The 18,367-nt window shown below is 36.7% G+C and overlaps 2 protein-coding genes across 2 annotated transcripts; both read right to left on the minus strand.

The window, feature by feature from the left end:
- Nucleotides 1-1,316: 1,316 nt before the first annotated feature.
- On the minus strand, nt 1,317-7,409 carry LOC103423949 (phytochrome B-like). Its single transcript, XM_008362021.4, has 4 exons — nt 5,024-7,409; nt 3,199-4,006; nt 2,617-2,910; nt 1,317-2,107 (listed from the first exon to the last, which is right to left on the minus strand). The coding sequence occupies exons 1-4, from the start codon at nt 7,062-7,064 to the stop codon at nt 1,888-1,890; spliced, it is 3,363 nt and encodes a 1,120-aa protein (XP_008360243.2). The 5' UTR covers nt 7,065-7,409; the 3' UTR covers nt 1,317-1,887.
- Nucleotides 7,410-8,981: 1,572 nt separating this feature from the next.
- Nucleotides 8,982-14,373, minus strand: LOC103452775 (ATP-citrate synthase beta chain protein 1). Its single transcript, XM_008392310.4, has 17 exons — nt 13,926-14,373; nt 13,247-13,375; nt 13,046-13,148; nt 12,777-12,842; nt 12,566-12,689; nt 12,342-12,476; nt 12,007-12,067; nt 11,836-11,912; nt 11,571-11,726; nt 11,348-11,476; nt 11,104-11,236; nt 10,884-11,011; nt 10,653-10,758; nt 10,471-10,547; nt 10,306-10,376; nt 9,903-10,187; nt 8,982-9,429 (listed from the first exon to the last, which is right to left on the minus strand). Exons 2-17 carry the CDS (start codon nt 13,344-13,346, stop codon nt 9,354-9,356), a joined length of 1,827 nt encoding a protein of 608 aa, XP_008390532.1. The 5' UTR covers nt 13,347-13,375; nt 13,926-14,373; the 3' UTR covers nt 8,982-9,353.
- Nucleotides 14,374-18,367: the final 3,994 nt, after the last annotated feature.

The raw sequence follows: 18,367 nt of genomic DNA on the forward strand, positions 1-18,367 counted from the left end.
CATCTATCGTTTTGTACTTCATTTCTTATAATTTTACGTCAATTTCTTAGAACTTGAAAATCCCACGCTTAAATCGTGTCTTATATTCATTTTGAGGCGGCTAACATTTGTTTCTTTATTTTTCCATGAAAAGTTTTGTTTTTTATAATAGGACACTATCAACTTTGGAAGCAAGCAAGAAGCAAGTTGCACAAAAGTTTTAGCACTTGAGCTTTGGTTTGCGTGCACAGCACTATCGTGGACGTGCATGCGCACAATTTTTGGAGTGAAAGAGACAATTAGCAGCAGCAACAAAATCTCCTTAGTTATCTTTCCTAATTAGAGAATTACCACGGAGTGATTTAGTGGTTGGGGACGAATTTCGGACCCGCATACAACAAAGCACATTTTGGATTCGATTCCAGGTGTTAGTGAATCACACGATGGTGACTAAGAGAAAGTTAAAATGTCTCTGTGAGTTTTTTCGACCTCCAAAAAAATGGACTGTTATGGTGAAGTCACTAGCTAATCCCTTTATAAAAGAAAAAAAATATTTCCTAATTAGAGGAGATAATATTATCATTAGCAAACAGAACAAGTGACACTTCCATTATTACCATTATTAAGTGCTTAAACTTTACCATAAAAAAAATAGACCACCCCAATTCCATGCCCTCTAAAATATCATTATCTCAAATAACAAAGCCAGCTCTTATAAAGCTCATGGTGACCGACCTATCCAGTTGACTAAATTAATTAGGCATACTAACTACATCCATTTCTATAATAAATTAAGTAATGACCTACTTGGACTTCAATGCCCACGCTTGCTTTATTAAGTTATAATCTTAAATTTCAAATTTTGTCTCACTTTCGAGTCATTTATGGTGCATAGAAATAGACTGGATCAGATAATCCTGAGTTCTGAAGTTTATTAAGTTATATGAATTAGATGAATTAAGAATCCGCTCTTCTGCCCCCATAGCCTAAGAAGTTGGGTTTGCCAAGGGTCATCCACGTGTTTAAACCTACTATTGCGGAGGCTGGAATAAGTAAGTTTTTACTTATTCATCGTCACTAATTCATCTTCTACCTTCTGCTAGACAAAACTTAGAAGTTGGCCTCCGTCTTCAACATTACCTATGGCTATGATCTAGATTTAATAATCTCTTTTGCTCGATGAACCGACAATTAACCATAGCTCCTTTGGCAAGAGAAAAAACTTACTATTGTGGAGGCTGGAATAAGTAAGTTTGTACTTATTCATTGTCACTATCTCTGACATTAATCAGAAAATGAGAAATAACAACAAATGGTATGGGCCATTCATCACCATCTCAAACATCAATCCACTCACCCCATCACCATTTCATATATGAATTAAATAACATAACGTCAGTCAATTTATGTTACATTTACCCAGCAGCTAGAAGAGGACCATCAGCTTTATTACACAGGAGAAGATTTATACATTTAAAGGGAAAAGACCAAAACGCTTTCGTCGCAGACACTTGAGAACAAGTGGTGTAAAACGATTTAGTACAAACAATGGAGTAGAATACATGCGTGGAAGAAGTACTACAAGAAGAGCCTTTGAATGCACCCTCTCGGTCCTTTTCCATGAATAACACACAGCAGCGCATTAATGCAGTAAGGTTTGGCTTAACTGCATTAGAGAAATCATTAAGACTGCACTTAGGCTACCTGCTATACCTTGCTCGAATGTCTTGGTGAGCTGAATTGGTGTTGTCCAACGCCAGTCTTGGGTCGCTTGCTAAAGTGGGAAGAAATATGTTCTGTTTAGTACAGTAAAAAAGAATCCGGCAGTTTTGGTGGTGCCTGTGCAGTTTGTTCTTGGGATAAGAAGCATCCCCTGTTGAAACTGTAAATTCTTGGAAGTTTGATCAGCTAGTCACTACTATTTGTAGGTCTCCGAGGCATAGGAAGCTCGAGAGTAATTAAGAAATAACATCTTTCGGACTCTCTGATATATTGGACATCACCATTCATGAGCTTTAAAATCTTTCTGCACATGCTCAGTCCTAGCCCCTCCTGAGTCATCCATTGACTGCTATGGAACATGTCTTGAACTAATTGAGGAGGAAGACCTTCACCAGGGCATACCAACCTTCACCATAAACACGGGATTAGTCGTTTAAATATCACAACGGTAATATTTATGTCATTAACAATATAAGAAGAAAAGTGACGATTTTAAGTGTTGCATTTTGTAAGTAGTGCCCAACGAGACTAGCCATTACTGTGAAGAAAGCTGGGAGAGAGAAATTGCAATTACATGAAGCATACAATCATTCTGGTTAGACTACGCCAATAGAAAGTAAGAGGTTCATTAGGTACAAAACCGAACTTTGCATTACTAACTCCTATTCATGAAACCAAGTCATTCAACATACATCAAGTAAGTCACTGGCTCCGAAACCATGATCATAACTTTCTCTTTTTAAAGCACATAGCATATATATGTTAAACCCTACGTGTTGAACATGATTATCATTTCAGCCCACAGGACACCAGGCAAAGTCAGGTTGCAAGGACAAGTTGCGTACATTACTCTGTTATCTCATCCCCATCAACATCCACAACTAATAAAATATTAATAGTGAGAAGACAAACCACCTGAATTCAGTACGAACCAGAGTGATTCCATCAGGTACTTTCTTCAAGATTGGAAGAACATGAATCTCCACCCAGCCTTCAGGAGAGGGTGCATAACGTACCATATTCAATAAGAAATCAGCCAAGACCTGCTGAATTCTCACTTGATCACCATAAACAGCCAATGTTTTGATTTCTTCAGGAATATCCCGAATCAACTGTAGATCTCTTTCTCTCATCAATAACATTACTTGGCTAACAACAGCATTTATGACACCCCCAAGTAAGAATTCTGCCTTCTCAAGCTGCAGTGATCTAATTGAAAAGCCAAAAAGAAGTAAGAAACTTAATTATGTTTTTCTGTTCAATTATGAAAAAATTAAGGTGCCAGTATTTATATTAAAAAAAAAAACACTGGGATGTGAAAGGATCAGTGGACACAGAAAGAATCAACAGATACAAATAAAAATTAAAGCAAGGGGACTGATTTGTATTATGTCTCAGGATAAGAATGCAGTACTAGCAGAAGATAAGAAACAGAAGACATGTGAGAAGAATTTTGTTAAAAGAACGTAACAACATAAGTTTATAAGAAAAACTTACCCATTGTCAATACTATCCAGATCTACATCTTTTATAATCTTCAAAATTTGCTTCTCACAAGCAGCACTAGTCTCCAGAAACTGCCTTTGATCTTCAGTTAAGTCTGTAGCCTCCAAAAGTGAGTTAGTAAAACGTATACCGCTTAAAGGATTTTTTACTTCCTGGCAAATGTAAGCCAATTCTTTCATCCTAGATAAACATTCCTTTTCCTGTTGCCTCTGAACATTAAGAGCCTGATGCAGTTCTGGACTAGCAATCTGCAAAAAGCAGAAAGCTCCAATAACCTGACCTTCTGTATTCACCCTCTTATTTGCTGTCAAGAGAGCTTGTACATATTTCCCATTCCGGTCAAAGAATGAAAAGGGGAATTTATCTGTGTCTAGCCCTTCGATGGCATTGTGCAAGACAATCATGAATTTTGTCATAGCATCTGGACCCTTGATACGACAGCAACTGCCGAAGACCTCTCCAACCAACATTTTTCCAAGGATTTCTCCGTGGCTCCACCCAGTGAGCTTTGCCATGGCAGTGTTCCATTCCGAGCAACAGGTGTTATCATCTGAAGCGAATATGGGTGGGATCAAAGGATTGGGGCTATGAACAATGGCCTTGTAATCACCTTGTATTTTTATGAATTTGTCCATTACTACTTTTTGACCAGTAACATCCTGACCAACAAAGCAAACTCCAACTATGTTATTAGCGTAATCCTTGCTAGTGCAAGCATTAACCACAACAAAAACAGGCTTGTTATCATGCTCTGGGCCAAATGTCCTCATTTTGATTTCCACATTCTTATCTTCTTCACCTGAATTGAAAAAGCTAATGTGGTCAAATATCCAACCTTTTCCAAAAATAGACTTACTTTCAGACTTAATATTAATCATTCCATTCAAATCATCCATGATGAAACAAAAAATATATCAAATAAAAAGCTGTTTTGCCCCCTATCTTTCTTATCTTCGCTTTTCTTTTTTGGAAATTCAATTTCATTCAAGGATACTGAAACTAAAACAATCCAAGAGGGGAAACAACTAACAATCAAAGGCACAAGTTCTAAAACAAAGCAAAACCAAGGAGGCATGCAGGCCCGAACAACAAAATATACCAGGGAAACATCAGTTGGTAACAGGGAGTCTCCACTCCACAAAAATATTCAAGTTATAATTTGATGTAGAAGGTTTGAGATTTAAGGCCAGCAACTAATAAATGGTCAATTAGGTGTTTAGCCCCATATTTTGCCATACTCAGCCATGCTGACATTAACGGTATGCACCTGTTTGTTTTAAGGTAACATTCCAAAATTCATACCTATATGGTATGCAAACACATGCTCTGCCCTTGTTGCATTGCTACTGAGCAATCACCTAATTGACCAGTTTCAAGGCAGAAAAAGTAATGACCTAAGTCTCTCTTGCAGATAGAATTGCATTATTAAGACAGAATACAAGCGATAACTACAATACATTGCTAATACAAGAAAGGCTAACATTTTTGGATCTTTCCAGTGAAGCTTAATTAATTAGAAGGTATCAAGTCATCACAATAAAACTATCTCAGTGAAGTTCATGTAGCACTTGAAGTATCCAAGATTGCTATGACTTTATCCTGTGCCATTCAAAGATTTACTCGGAGAATTTCAAAATTTGACATACACCCTTCATGCATCAGTTTTATGATGACAACGTTTGGCAAGAAACTTATATTTTGATTAGCGGTGTGGTGTCACTGATATTGAGAAAATACTTGAAAAAATGTCAATAACACCGCATAAATAAACTCACTAAGTAAACAGGAATAAAGACATTAGGTCCAAAAAGATTACCTTTTAACGCGCGGGACAGAAGTTTGTCAACAATTTCTTCAGATTCTTTGTAAACGAGATCATGAACCAAAGACTTCCCGGTAGCTTCCTCAACTGAGAGTCTGGTCAACTCTGCAACCTTTGCATTCCACCCATTTATACAGCCATTAATATCGACAGCAAATATGGGAGCAGTTGCAGTCTCTATCAACCTAACCATTTCTCTTGCTACAGAGCTGAGCTCATTGATCCCTTGGAACTCCAGATCACCAAGCTGGGTCTGCATAACAGCTTTTGAATGGTTTGTCTCCGTGTCCTTAAACGAGTCACGCAAAATAATCTGCAAAGAGTGTATTGCATCCATTTCTGCATTCTCCCATGGCAAACTCCGGCTTTTAACTACTTCCAGAAACGCCTTGAATGAAGAGCGTGGATGCATCCTCTGCCCATCATCCTTGTCCTCTGGATGATGCTTTGCTCCACCCCATTTGATCTCTTTCCCAGTGTGGGATCGAAACCAGAACAGAAAATCCCTTTTAGTACTATAAGCAGCCGCCATCCCACAAACTGCATCACCAAGAGAGGCAGCTCCAGGGTACCCGGCATCACCCAAACTATCTGTGCTCAAACCAGTTGAACTTCCATGGAAAGCCAACAACCATTCCACAATGTCCTTTATCTGGGCTTCGGTAGGCGTCACACCAAGCGGGTAGTACCTCCCTTGGTAGTAGAGTGCAGCACCATCACACTTAACAAGGTCCATGATACTAGGACTTTGAGTGACAATGCCAGTCGGGGAGTCACGCAGAAGCATGTCACACAACAGAGTCTGCGTCCTTAAAACATGTTTCTCAGACATTTGTGAAGCCAATTGCAATTCCATATTTAACTGAAGTCCAAAGGCCTGCATTAAAAACTCACAAGCATACCGAAGCGGAAATGGAATATACCGAGCGGAGGTGTGATGGCAAACAACCAGGCCCCATAATCTCATTGAATTCCTCCCTCCAAGAGCTTCCTCATCAGTTCCATTGATGATTACGGCCAACGCCAATGACGCAATGGACCCCATATTAGCCATGTACTGGGAATGGCAACCATGAGGGGCTCTTAGTGTGGATCCGACCAAGCACAAAGGCTGCATCAACCCTTCATCCTGAATCACATTAACCGGATTGGCGTGACAATCTACTATCATTCGAACCCGGTTCTGCCTGAACAAGAACCTTGACGCCTGTGGAATATCCGTGGCCGGGTAGTGCAGCCCAATGTACGGCTCCAAGTCAGGCCTTTTGCTCTCAGCCACAACCTCACCATGCTCATCCTCATGAAACTTATAAACCATAACTCTATCATAATCAGTAAGCTCCCTCACACTCTCCACCACAGTATCACACAAAAGCTTAATGTCACCGCCTGGCAGTGACTGCAGCTGCGAGATCGCCCTCACCGCCAGCTTCTGCGACTGCACCGCGCCGGCAATCGACAGCGCAGGGTCCTCTGTTCTTGCAGGCTCCAAATCAATCACGACCCCAACATCAATCCTATGCAAAATTGCATAGAAGGGCTTTCCAGAAATCTTGGAGTGGATCCAAATCGGGTTCAAAAGCGTAATCTCCCGAGCGCCAAATGCCTTCTCCAGCAAAACCGCGCTCGACGGCGTGAACAGCGTACGGATGTCGGTCCCAATTGTGAGAATCTCCGGCTTCTCAAGGATAGGAACTGATTGCGGCGTTAGGTCGAGCATGTCACGGCCGTTCTCGCTGTACGCAATGACTCCAAACGTGGCTTCGTCCACAGCCATCATGCACCCGAACGGTTGGACATGGCCGCCCCTCTGAATCCTGGACAGGTACGCCGTAATCTGCTGCTCCGGAACCGAATCTTTGGTGGTTTTCATGCTCTGCGAGTAGTCGAACGACTTGCCGGACTCGCCGGACTGCTCGAACACCGTGTGCAGCCGAGCATCGACGGTGTACTGAGCAATGGCTTTGCTCATAGACTCCGTGTTGTGGTGAGCTTTGATATTGCTGGTGCCCGACGACTGACCGCCGGACGCCATTTCTGCTGACTTGGGTCCTCCCCGTTTGACTCAATTCTCACTGGGTTAGTCCTATATTCGCTGAAAAATTATATAAAAAAAAAAGGGGGTAAATTCCAATACCCCATGAAAATTCGACGCCGATCAAAGTGAAAGCTTGTGACTTTTTTCAAAAAAAATGTAAGAAAGCTTGTGAATTCTGATGGCGGTCCGTAATAAAGCTGGTTTGGCTTGATTCTTTTTTGTTTTGTTGTGTTTTCTTCTCTGTGCTGGGAGAGAAAGAAAGCGAGCGGGGAGAGAGAGAAAGAAGAAATGAAAACGACACTTTATTTCTCTCTTCTTTTTTCTTTATTTTTTTTTCTTCTGAATTGTTGTTTTTTTGTTTGTGTGGATTTATCTCTAATTTTCTTGATTTTCGTTTTGCATTATTCGTGGTGAGAATAAAAATGGTGGCCATCATTCGATTGGTGGTCCTGTGCGTTTGGGAGTTTGAGCCAATGAATCAATGACAATAATTTTGAGAAAAATGTTAACGACACTTTTTCAAAGTAGAATTTTACATTAATTTTTTATTATTTCATAATTTAATATCAATTTTCGTGTTAAAAAAATATATATATGTGTAAAAAACTGAGATGATAGAAAATACATACAATCCTACTTTTAAGATAATTTATTTTAAAAGAATCTCCTTCACATTTTTCTAATTTTAATTCTCCTGTATACAATTCTTATTTAAAAAATAATTATTGACACTTTAAATATTAAAATTTTGAAGTAATATTAATAGTAATTTTTTTTTATCTCTTTTATATAAATCTTTGCATATTTTATTTTTGCCAATTAAAGTTGGGACTTAAAAATCTTTGCACTGACCATGAGATCCAAGTCAGGTTCTTTCCCCAATATATTATAAAAGTAGAACTATAAATGGAAGGGAATTCAGTTGTCCTTTCTAATTTTAGCAATAAAGAGACATTGCTGAAGAGACCTTGCTAAAGAGACCCATTCTAATTTTAGCAATAAAGAGACCTTGCTAAAGAGACCTTGCTAAAGAGACCCATGTCTTAAAAGTTTATCTATACTAAAGGAATAGCGAATGAGTTAAGCTTCACTATGAGTTAAACTATAATAATGTAGTTCAAATTCGTTTTTTGCGAGAATCAAACATAAGACATCTTACTTATAAGTGAAGAAAAATATTACTATACTATAATACATTTCCTTTTTTTTCTTTTTCTTCACTTGTAATATATCGATTTAAATAAATCTAGAACTCCCTAAACTTATAGAGGATATGATCAAATATTCTTTCCAAATTAATCAAGAACTTATTATGTATTGACGGTTCAATGCGCGTTCAATAACTAATTTGGAGGTGTTTTGTGAGTGGACAAATTTATACCAACAACATTTAAATATCTTGTTATAACGCGTAATGTTAACTTGGAGAGAGGTATATATGGGTTAGACAGACACAAAATTACAAAGAATATATTGAATAAATGCATTGTCTCGTTGGTGTATAAAAAGTCTGAAAAATTATTAAGAGTAATGCTATTCATATTTTGTACCACATTTTTATACCAACTTAGGTGACATTGATGTAGACAGCCACATCATTTAAATTAATTAGATTTTTAAATTTAGTTCATTATTTAATAAATTAATAATTAAGAAAAAGTAGTTAATTAAATAATGATTGTGGTATACGAGGAATCTTTCTCCTTCATTTCCTTGGGTTTTGCAATTTTTTCAAATGATGTGGCTGTCCACATTAGATGCCACCTAATGTGGTATGAAAATATGGTATAAAAATATAGTATGAATAGCATTACTTAACGCTACTTTATGATGAAAATTTCCACAAAAAGAAGTTCAACCGATAAGACCAATTTACATTTTATGACTTTATACAACGCTAGTTTTGAGAAAATATTTATCCTGTGAGGCAACAAATTTCTATTTATTCGGTTGTTTTTTCTCGAGAGAGAACAATTGCACACACTGTTGATATATCCAATTCCCAGTTGCTCTACATTCTCTCCCAAAACCAGAAACCAAGAAATTTATACGAAAACATAAATTTGTCTAGTAAAATGATCGAGGGTTCTTCGTTTTATGAACTTTCGATACGGACTTGCAAAATGAAAGATAAAAATCAGCTCCAGCATTAGCGATACACACACACTATTCTAACAACCGAACAATAATCGTTCCAGGCGAATCGTAGACTTGAGAGACTTGGAAACAACAATGCTCGTCTAAAAGCAGGTAGTCCGGAATCAGAACCTGCTATCCGATGTTTTTTCACTTGGTGTAAAGAACGTCCTCCCATGGGTGGCGGTATAGGGGCTGCTTCAACCTCTTCTGGTCGAATGTGTGCCTGAAATTTGGAGCAGAGAGAAATCAGTCGAGTAAAAGTATATTCTACGGATGTACTCAGGAAAGCATCATATATACAAGCAGAAAATGATGTCTTCTCTCCCTTGTTTATCTGATCCACCATCGAACGGTGATGAACCTCATTGTCATTAAGAACAATCAGTTGTTTTGTGTTACCCTCAATGACAAAGCCAGGTATCTAATCCTATATTATGCCAACAGATCGGAAATTGACTAGTAAGTCCTATATGTATCAGTGACCATAAGACCGTGTCTGTTTAGGGACGGTAGGAAGTCCAAAGTACATTATCCTTGCAGGTAGAGGAGATGTGTGCCTATGTAGGTTCAGTGTTCTGATTGTTGATGTGTCGTTATCTAGAATATGATTGTACCTTAATCCGCAACAACATAAAACTAACCTATAAAATATCTGCGGAAAAGAATAAATAGAGAATAATTCTAGCCAGTACTCACCCAATCAAACCAATAGAACGTGCCAGCACGAATAGCCCATTCAGATATCCAATCTCAACAATCTCGTCAATCTCTGGTTTGGCGAACATTCCACTGCCAGCAAGAAGATCCAAGAACAGGGTTCCAATTGCACCATCAACATTGAGGACCAGGTTGTTTGCCTTCGAGAGTGTGTAGGTTTCAACTTGAACGGCATATTCCATGTACTTGACAGAAGGGAAATGTGTGCGTGCAAACGCTTGTAGAAGCTCTACTCTCTTATCTCTGTTGTCCCCTCTCTTGATCCTTTTTCACAGCAAAGAAACAAAAACTTCCATCAATAAGATTTCAAACGCAGCTACTAAAATGCATAAACTGAAACTCCAAGATTGTACTGTTGCATATTTTTGAAAACTCTCAATACCTATGCCCAATCCCTGGCACACGAATGCCCTTCTTCTTCATACTTTCAACGAACTCATAAGGTGTAAGATTCTGATAAAACACAGCAAAGGGACTGCTTGTTTAAAACATAATTTTAAGGTTTAAAGTTTCAACGATTAAACATGAAATGCCCAATAAAGCTCACCCTGTCATATGCATCCTTGAAATATCGAGCAGCATCATCAACGGCACCACCAAATCGTGGTCCAATTGTGAGCAAACCTGTTTCAGAAGCTCATCTTTGAGTCCGCAACCAAATTATCTCTAATCCTTAAACTAGAAACTTTATAACAAAGTATAGAACATTTTCTGTGGGAATATATCTACCTGAAACAAGGCAGGAAACAAGGTCCTTGCCAGCCCTAGCAGTTACTATTGAGTTGTGTGCACCAGAGACGCAAGGACCATGGTCGGCACATAACATGATGCAAATCTGATATCAATGTCATACATATTAGTGAAAGAGCTACAATATGCAAATGTGCTTCTAGGACGACCACATTAAACAGGAGGGGGAAAAAGTACAAGTAAGCAGCTTTATAGTAATGAGGAACCTACCTCAATAAATTTAGTACAGTAACTGGGAAGGCTACGCTTGAACCACAAAAGAGAGATAACGTCACCGACACCATAACCCTGCTCAACAATGGAAGACATAGGTACACCAGCATAACATGGTTCCTCACCTGCATAGTAGATAAAAAGTAGAAGTCAATGATAATGTCTTCTGCCAAACACATCAATAATATACAGGAACATTGTAGGGTTTAGTATATACCTCTGTCATCAGAGATTGTGGATATGATATGAGTTGGAGCACGAACTTTTCCGCTCTTAATCGCAGAGTTGAGATCTTCAGGTATTTGTGGAGGCTTGAATTCCTTGACTGGTGCAATCTTGCCTTCTTCAACCTGCACAAATAAGCGAAACATGTAATGTTAGTCTGCCACAGATCCTCATGGAATTCCATAACTAAGTCAAGCAATCTTTGTGGAGTTTATCTCAAGGCGTGCTGTAATTACCAGTTTTTCAAATGTTTCCTTGATAGCAATTTCCAAAGCTTCATATGAAGTGGGAACAACAGCACCAGCATCCCTCAGGGCTTGATTCTTTGCTTGTGCAGACTCCATCTCACCACCACTTTTTGCGCCCTGATTTACATAACGTCAAGGAAGAATTAGAATCCTTTGCCCACTTACTGTCTTCAGAAGATATTATTCAAGGGCAACTGAGATGAGAACTTACAGCATGACCAAATTGCACTTCGGATTTGAAAAGCCTTGCACAAGTCCCACTAACCCAAGCAACCACTGGTTTGGTAACTTTGCCCTGTTTCAAAGCTTCAACTAGAGAATACTCGTCTCTCCCACCAAGTTCCCCAAGTACAACAATAAGTTTGACCTGCATTCGATCAGAAAACCAGATTCCGAATTTTAGAATTCTGATGACTTCCTACAATATGCAAATCGTGGGCAGTCCCTTAAAAAAAAGTAATGAAAGCATAATGTACCTGGGGGATATTGTTATACCGCAGAACATGGTCAGAAAGAGTAGACCCTGGGAACACATCACCTCCAATAGCAATACCTGAAGAGTTTCAAGACATACCAAAATTGTATTAAAACCTTGTTCAAATATTGTCAGCTATTAAAACAAAATTAAGCAGAGCAAATATGGACACCTTCAAAAAGCCCATCTGTTACACGAGCTACAGTATTGTATAACTCATTAGACATCCCACCCTGCAATATCACAAAAATTCTTTTGTAAGAATTCTAGAACACAAATATGACTTTCTTGACAAGGCACACCACATTGCGGATTGAATAACTATGTGGTAACTCATGGCACATCAAATAACCAGACTACTCTTGGTGGTTTCTAAAACATAAGGGCACAGGACAGAAATGAATGAACTGAATTCCAATACGCTAAACGTTTTAAGGTATATACATCATGAAAGTCTTATGAATAACCATATTTTCTGAAGTTCAAGATATTGGATTAGCTACATACAGATTTGGAGACAAAACCAACAGATCCAGGCCTGTATAGCTTGCAGTGAATAATGTTATCAATTGTTCCAGCAGTGTCACCAATCTTAAAAGCTCCAGCTTGAATTCCTCCAACAGTAGCTGGGCCAATGACAACCTGCAAAAGATACGTTAATTAAAGTTAGTATCGCCAGTTCATTTTCCCACGTTAGTGAAATTAAGATGACTTTGCATCAATCGTGTAACCTTGTTGTTTGCCCGTGCATATGCGATCAATTGCTTAGTGTCTGACTCAGGTACACCTTCAGCAATGATTGCCACAACTCTAATGGTTGGTTGCTTCAGAGCAGCCATGGAAGAAGCGGCAGCACTGGAGATAAATCAAAATACATTCATTCTTAGGTACAACCATAGAAGTTTCGCACTCCAAAACACTACTCATAGAATAATCACTGACCTTCTGTATGAAGCAAAGTTGATAAAGACATCAGCAGTAGGATGTGCAGCGCATGATGCTTCAATGCTGCAACAGTTATCAACCCAAAGGTCAGACAATCTTGAAACAACAGATCAAGAATGGTAACTGACTAATAACATGATTTGAATATATTGGATATGGAAAATTAAGATGAACCATGCATACATGCATATACATAACTATACAAAAGGTGGCTTGCAGCCATGAAAGACGAAATCTAGGAAGAGGATGAGAGAATGGCGACTTACTTTGAGTGCACTGGTATGGCGATTTCCTCTTGACCGAAAAATAGCTTCTGAAATCCCTCAGAACCGGGGTTAATGATTCCAGCAACTGATGGTGTCTCCCTCCCTATTACAAACCTCAGTTATTACATTTACATCTTTTTCAAAAACTAAAAACTATAAGTAAGATCAAGTTCTAAGTCAAAATTAGGAAATGACACACACCGCAAAGGAAGTCAAAATCGAGCATGCGCTGGACTGGGAGCTGCTTGTAGTTGTAGAACAGCGCCTGAGTGGTGCGCGAAAAAAGTTGTCCCGTGGCCATGGTTTTCGGGTCAAGAAAACCTCCGGCTTCTGATCACAGAATAAAAAACCAAAACATCAACTACTAATTCATGGTGATCACATATCAATTACATGATCCAAACAAAATTCACAGCTCTGGTTTCGACAATTACGGTTTAGGATTAGCAGAACAATTACAGGTAAGCAGATCAAATCAAATGGTGAAGTTAGGTATAGATCTACTGGTCGATTTCTGTTAGAAAAACTCACCTAATGCCAAATAGATATGCAAATATGGTTAGCAAACAGATCTCTACGCAATGTACCAACCAAACCGCTACCAAACAAAACCCAACAACCCAACTATCCAAGAAAAGCGAAGCAGAAGCAGATGTTAATCTCCAGGAACAATGCTAACCATAATTATACACAACAAATCAAGCAAAACAAACAAAAGAAACGATAAAAGAAAACCGGGGGAATTTGAAGCCCGGACAGGAAATGGGATCCCGGAAACGGAGCCAAACAGCGGATCTCTCCTAATCCGGGGTGGTTAGTCCACCGGAAATCCGAAGTAAATCCAGAGCAAAAAAAACTATAGAGAGAAATTGGAGCTTACCCGATTCTGGTTGTGAGAGTGGAATCTGGGATTTGAGGCCGAAATGCAGATGCTGGGATTTAGGAAGGATTGGATAGAGGGAGAGATTATATAGAGAGAGAGAGAGAGAGGAGGGAGAGGAGAGAGAGGGGGGAGGGTCGGAGATGGAGAGGTTGCTACCAACGAGACAGAGAGAGAGAGGGGAAGGAGGGCGGGATGAGCTGGTCACGTGGCGCAGGGTAGTTAGCTCACCGAGCGCGACTTTTTTTATTTATTTTTTGTTTAATTTTATATTAATATTTGTTGGCGCTGTACAGAATTTACTACTCTTTTGATTATTGTATGTGACTGAGGAGGTGAGTTAGAGAGAGACTGGAAGAGAGAGAAAGAGAAAGGTGGGCGGAGGGGTGGCTGGTTGGGTGGTAGGTGGTAGGTGGATACCGGGGACCAAGAAGGGGAGAGGAAGGTTGGCTTGACCATTTATTTTATTTTATTTTATTAGATAAATGACATGATTTTATTCACATTCTTGTTTAATTCATTTGTTTTAACTACAAAAAATAAGTAAAAATATTGTGGGATGATTATTATTTTTAAATAATTATTATGAAAGTGAGGGAAATGGTTCGAAGCTATTACAATAATTTAGAGGTGAGAGGATTTTGAATTCGGAACACATTGGTAGAAATCTAACATCATATCCACAAGGATATTGGACCACGAATCCACCATTATATTTCCTTATTTCCCTTGCCCACAACCCTGCCATGAAATTTGAACTGCCCAAAAGGAAAAAAACCACATTCCTTTGTCAAAAAAATCGAAACAAATAGTGTGAATTTAATGAAATGATTCTAATTCCTAACTTTTCCTATGCTAAACATATGTAGAAGGATGATGGTAATTACTAATTAGACACAGTTGTTGACACTCTCTAATACATGTATGATTCGTATATAATGATAGGGCGTTCCTTTATAAAGGAGTGTGTTAACAAATGTATCAGTTTTATGTATTCAAATAGTTTTATCGAACATATAATTAGAAAAGTATGGAGTTCACCTGTTTTTTTAGGACAACAATATATTTTACACTAAGGTGAGAGGAGAGTTCGGTTAAGCCACACAATGAACAACCTATTTTGGTATCGAATTCGCCAATGTAGTGTACATCCCTCATCGTCTCTTAAGTTTGTATTCCTCATTATAGATTAGTATAGTTTATAATAAAATATTACACCATAAATCATCATAATTCTAGCATTATATTACCTATTATATTATGTATAGTGTATCAATAGACATCTTGGGTTTTTTGTAAGAGATGACCTGATGGTGGCAAAGTCACGATAGTCTACCTTTTCAGGAGAGGGGTACGTAGGAAATACCCATATAGGTATTTTAACCTTCTCCTGATTACCATCGTGTTATCCACTAAAGCTAGAAATCGAATACAAACCAACCATATGAAATACGAGCCTGAAATTTGTCCAAACCACTAGACCACCCCGTGATGACTTAGGTTTTGTTTATATTTGTTAAATACAAATATATTATACTTTAAATATAAGAATTTGAGCCAAATTACACAATAAATCAGTCACAATAATTAAGTACAGACTATCCATTACCGCCCTCCTTGTGCTCGATTAAAATCGTAAAAAGAAAAGTTGATGTAGTCAACCCTATCAATTAGTTTCAGATATGATCCTCAGTTTTGCTGGTATAGTGCTATAATCTAATTCCAATGAGGATTTTTGGCCATGGTTTTTTGCCACATGCAATGAAAGTGATCGTTCATATATATATATATATATAGTGCACATTCGATGAACTATACATTTATTTTAAAATCAATAATGCTAAAACCACATTCGATGAACTATACGTTTAGTATTATATCGGGGCATTTTATCTAGATACTTGGTTTTTGAATTTTTTAGACTAACATCTAAAACTTTTAGAGATTTGATCAAACTACTTTTCTACAATTTTATTTAATTTTGAATTACACAAATTGTTAATTAACTTACTAATTAAATTCAATAAATAACAAATTTCTAAAATCTTGCTAACAAAAGATATTGTTAATTTGTGTCCCATTAATTCAATATATTAAAGAAAATTCTATAATGACAAAAAAAAAAATTTAAATACAATCGTTTGTTTAAAAAAAAATGTGGGTGAAAAAAAGCCGATAGTTTTTTTAACAAAGAAAAAGCCAAAGGATGATATTTTGGAAGTACCAATGTAATCCAAATGATATTACATACATTATATATATATTAAAATAGTGTACTAAGAATTTGGTACATTATTGGTATGTTATGTAATCCAAATTTGTGTACAAAATATATTTTTGATATGTTATTTACTTTTTTGTTTAGATACATACCAATCTACTGGTGTGTTTATATTATCATAATTTTGGTATGTAAAAATTAACGCCAAATTATGTGTAACCCTAAAACCTATCGGTATGTTTCAAGCCAATATGGGCACATTTCAATTTAGTAAGCATACATTTTAATTCAATATGAATATGTTTTAATTTAGCATAGGTAATTTGAGAATAAATTGAATTGTACATATCAATTTTTATTTTTAAAGAACGATTGTACATTTCAATTTAATCATACTTGAATTTTTAGAGAAGAAAATAAAAAATGAGAAATAACCATTAACAACAATAGTAAGACTAGTGAAGAAAAAAAAGTTACAAACAATTTTTGTATAAAACAAGGTTACAAATATTATATTCCACAAATTGAGTAAGGGAAGACATTCCATAAAAATAGCAATAAATTAGTTAATATTTTTAGTGCATTTTTGACATAAAAATGAATTTAAAAGACACGTAAATTAAGAATATACTTGATATCCAGCATTGTGTCCTTCAATCAAAGTATTCAAATTAATAAAGTTTCAGTCTAAGATATTACTCAATTGAGGACCGGAACCAAAAATTTCCTTTTAAAAATGACATTGTTTATAATTATCTTATTGTTAAAAACACCTTCAAAATGAGGATAATGCTTAAGTAATTATTTTTTTATTGTTAGCTTCTTTGCTTGTTGATGAGGTCAATGTAAGAGAAGCAAGGATTGTGTCATGCTTGAACAAATCTTTGTCTTGCTATATTTGGATACTCCAAAAGTCTACTCCTTGAAGGGTATATACATTTTTTTTTTGTAGTTTTGCACATGTTCAAAGAAAGTGGCCGATTCCAATTGGTCAACAATAGTCAACTGCCGTTTCCCCCCTCTTCTTCTATTTTATTTTTATTTATTTGTTTAAGCAAAATATAGAATGTTATACTAAATTTATTTAAATTCAGAAAAAAAAAAAGAGATTCAAATTTGAGCACACTACTCTAACAAACTTAACTAAATATATGTCTATTTTTATTTTTATTTTTTTTGGAGCGCCATCTTTTTCCTCAACATGGACTTTGATATCTCATGCTTTCTTTTAGGGTAAATTTATTTTCCCCAAACCACACAATATATTAGGTAAGTCCTCACTGATAACTTGTTCTTTATTTGCAATTTTATATACTTCATATATGAGTTTGTAAATTCATTTTCAGTTGAATAACACGAGTATTTTGCTAAAATATTTGGTTATCGAGCTTTGTGAATATATATATACGGTTGTATGCAAAAATCTCCCAAATATGTAGCTCAATTTTTTTCAAAATTGTCAAAATATAGTTCGCCGAGAAGCTAAAGGAGTGATCATGTTGCTTTCATGTGAAATGTTATTGTTACTTCAGCATTTAAAACAAATATCAATCACATACACATAGATAAACATATATAAACACAACATGTGTTTTTAATTTTTTTTTTTTTTAACATAACAAATCGTAGTCATTGTAGTCAGATTTCAACATTAAGATTTGGTTATATCATGGCAGGTTCATAAACTAAGCCGAATTGACATCAATGCAAATACAGTGGAGAATCCATAATTTGAATTTTGGGAGATCCCAATGTTAAAGGTCTAAGTCTTTTAGATAGAAACAAAGTGCACAAAAAAAAAAAAATCAATGTATTCACTGAGGCATTTCATTTAATACTTGGTGGGTTTGTTGTCGTTAGCCAAACTAAATTCCGTACATGTCAAATGATATTGACATATGACGAAGCAAATCTAATGAGTGTTATTGCTAAAATTTGTTGAGTGTTATCGACGCAACCTGCGAAAGGCATTTCATCAAATACTTAGTAGCACAACAAAGACCCGTATCAAACTTCAAGGGATCCTTGAAAGACCTTTATATGTATATTTCTTAAACTCCAAGTGGTCTTTGGACTATTGGCACTCCAAAAATCTTATTTTGTACTCTAAACTTTATATAATTAGAAGAAGAAAAAATACACTTATAAGAAGTGTCAAATGAAATTTTTATAGTGCAAATAACAATTTCCTTTAAGAAATCAAACAAAAACTTACCAGAAA

The sequence above is a fragment of the Malus domestica genome, chromosome 13 (genome assembly GCF_042453785.1).
Source record: "Malus domestica chromosome 13, GDT2T_hap1".
Taxonomy (NCBI): domain Eukaryota; kingdom Viridiplantae; phylum Streptophyta; class Magnoliopsida; order Rosales; family Rosaceae; genus Malus; species Malus domestica.

Coding starts and splice junctions, on each gene's coding strand:
- LOC103452775 (XM_008392310.4), bottom strand. CDS start 13,346: ATGGCCACGGGACAACTTTTTTCGCGCACCACTCAGGCGCTGTTCTAC. Junction 11,477..11,570: donor AAGTGCAATTTGGTCATGCT/GTAAGTTCTCAT, acceptor TATGTAAATCAG/GGCGCAAAAAGTGGTGGTGA. Junction 9,430..9,902: donor CGTTCTATTGGTTTGATTGG/GTGAGTACTGGC, acceptor TCCAAATTTCAG/GCACACATTCGACCAGAAGA.
- LOC103423949 (XM_008362021.4), bottom strand. CDS start 7,064: ATGGCGTCCGGCGGTCAGTCGTCGGGCACCAGCAATATCAAAGCTCAC. Junction 4,007..5,023: donor TCTGTCCCGCGCGTTAAAAG/GTAATCTTTTTG, acceptor TTTTCAATTCAG/GTGAAGAAGATAAGAATGTG. Junction 2,108..2,616: donor CTGGTTCGTACTGAATTCAG/GTGGTTTGTCTT, acceptor TTTATGGTGAAG/GTTGGTATGCCCTGGTGAAG.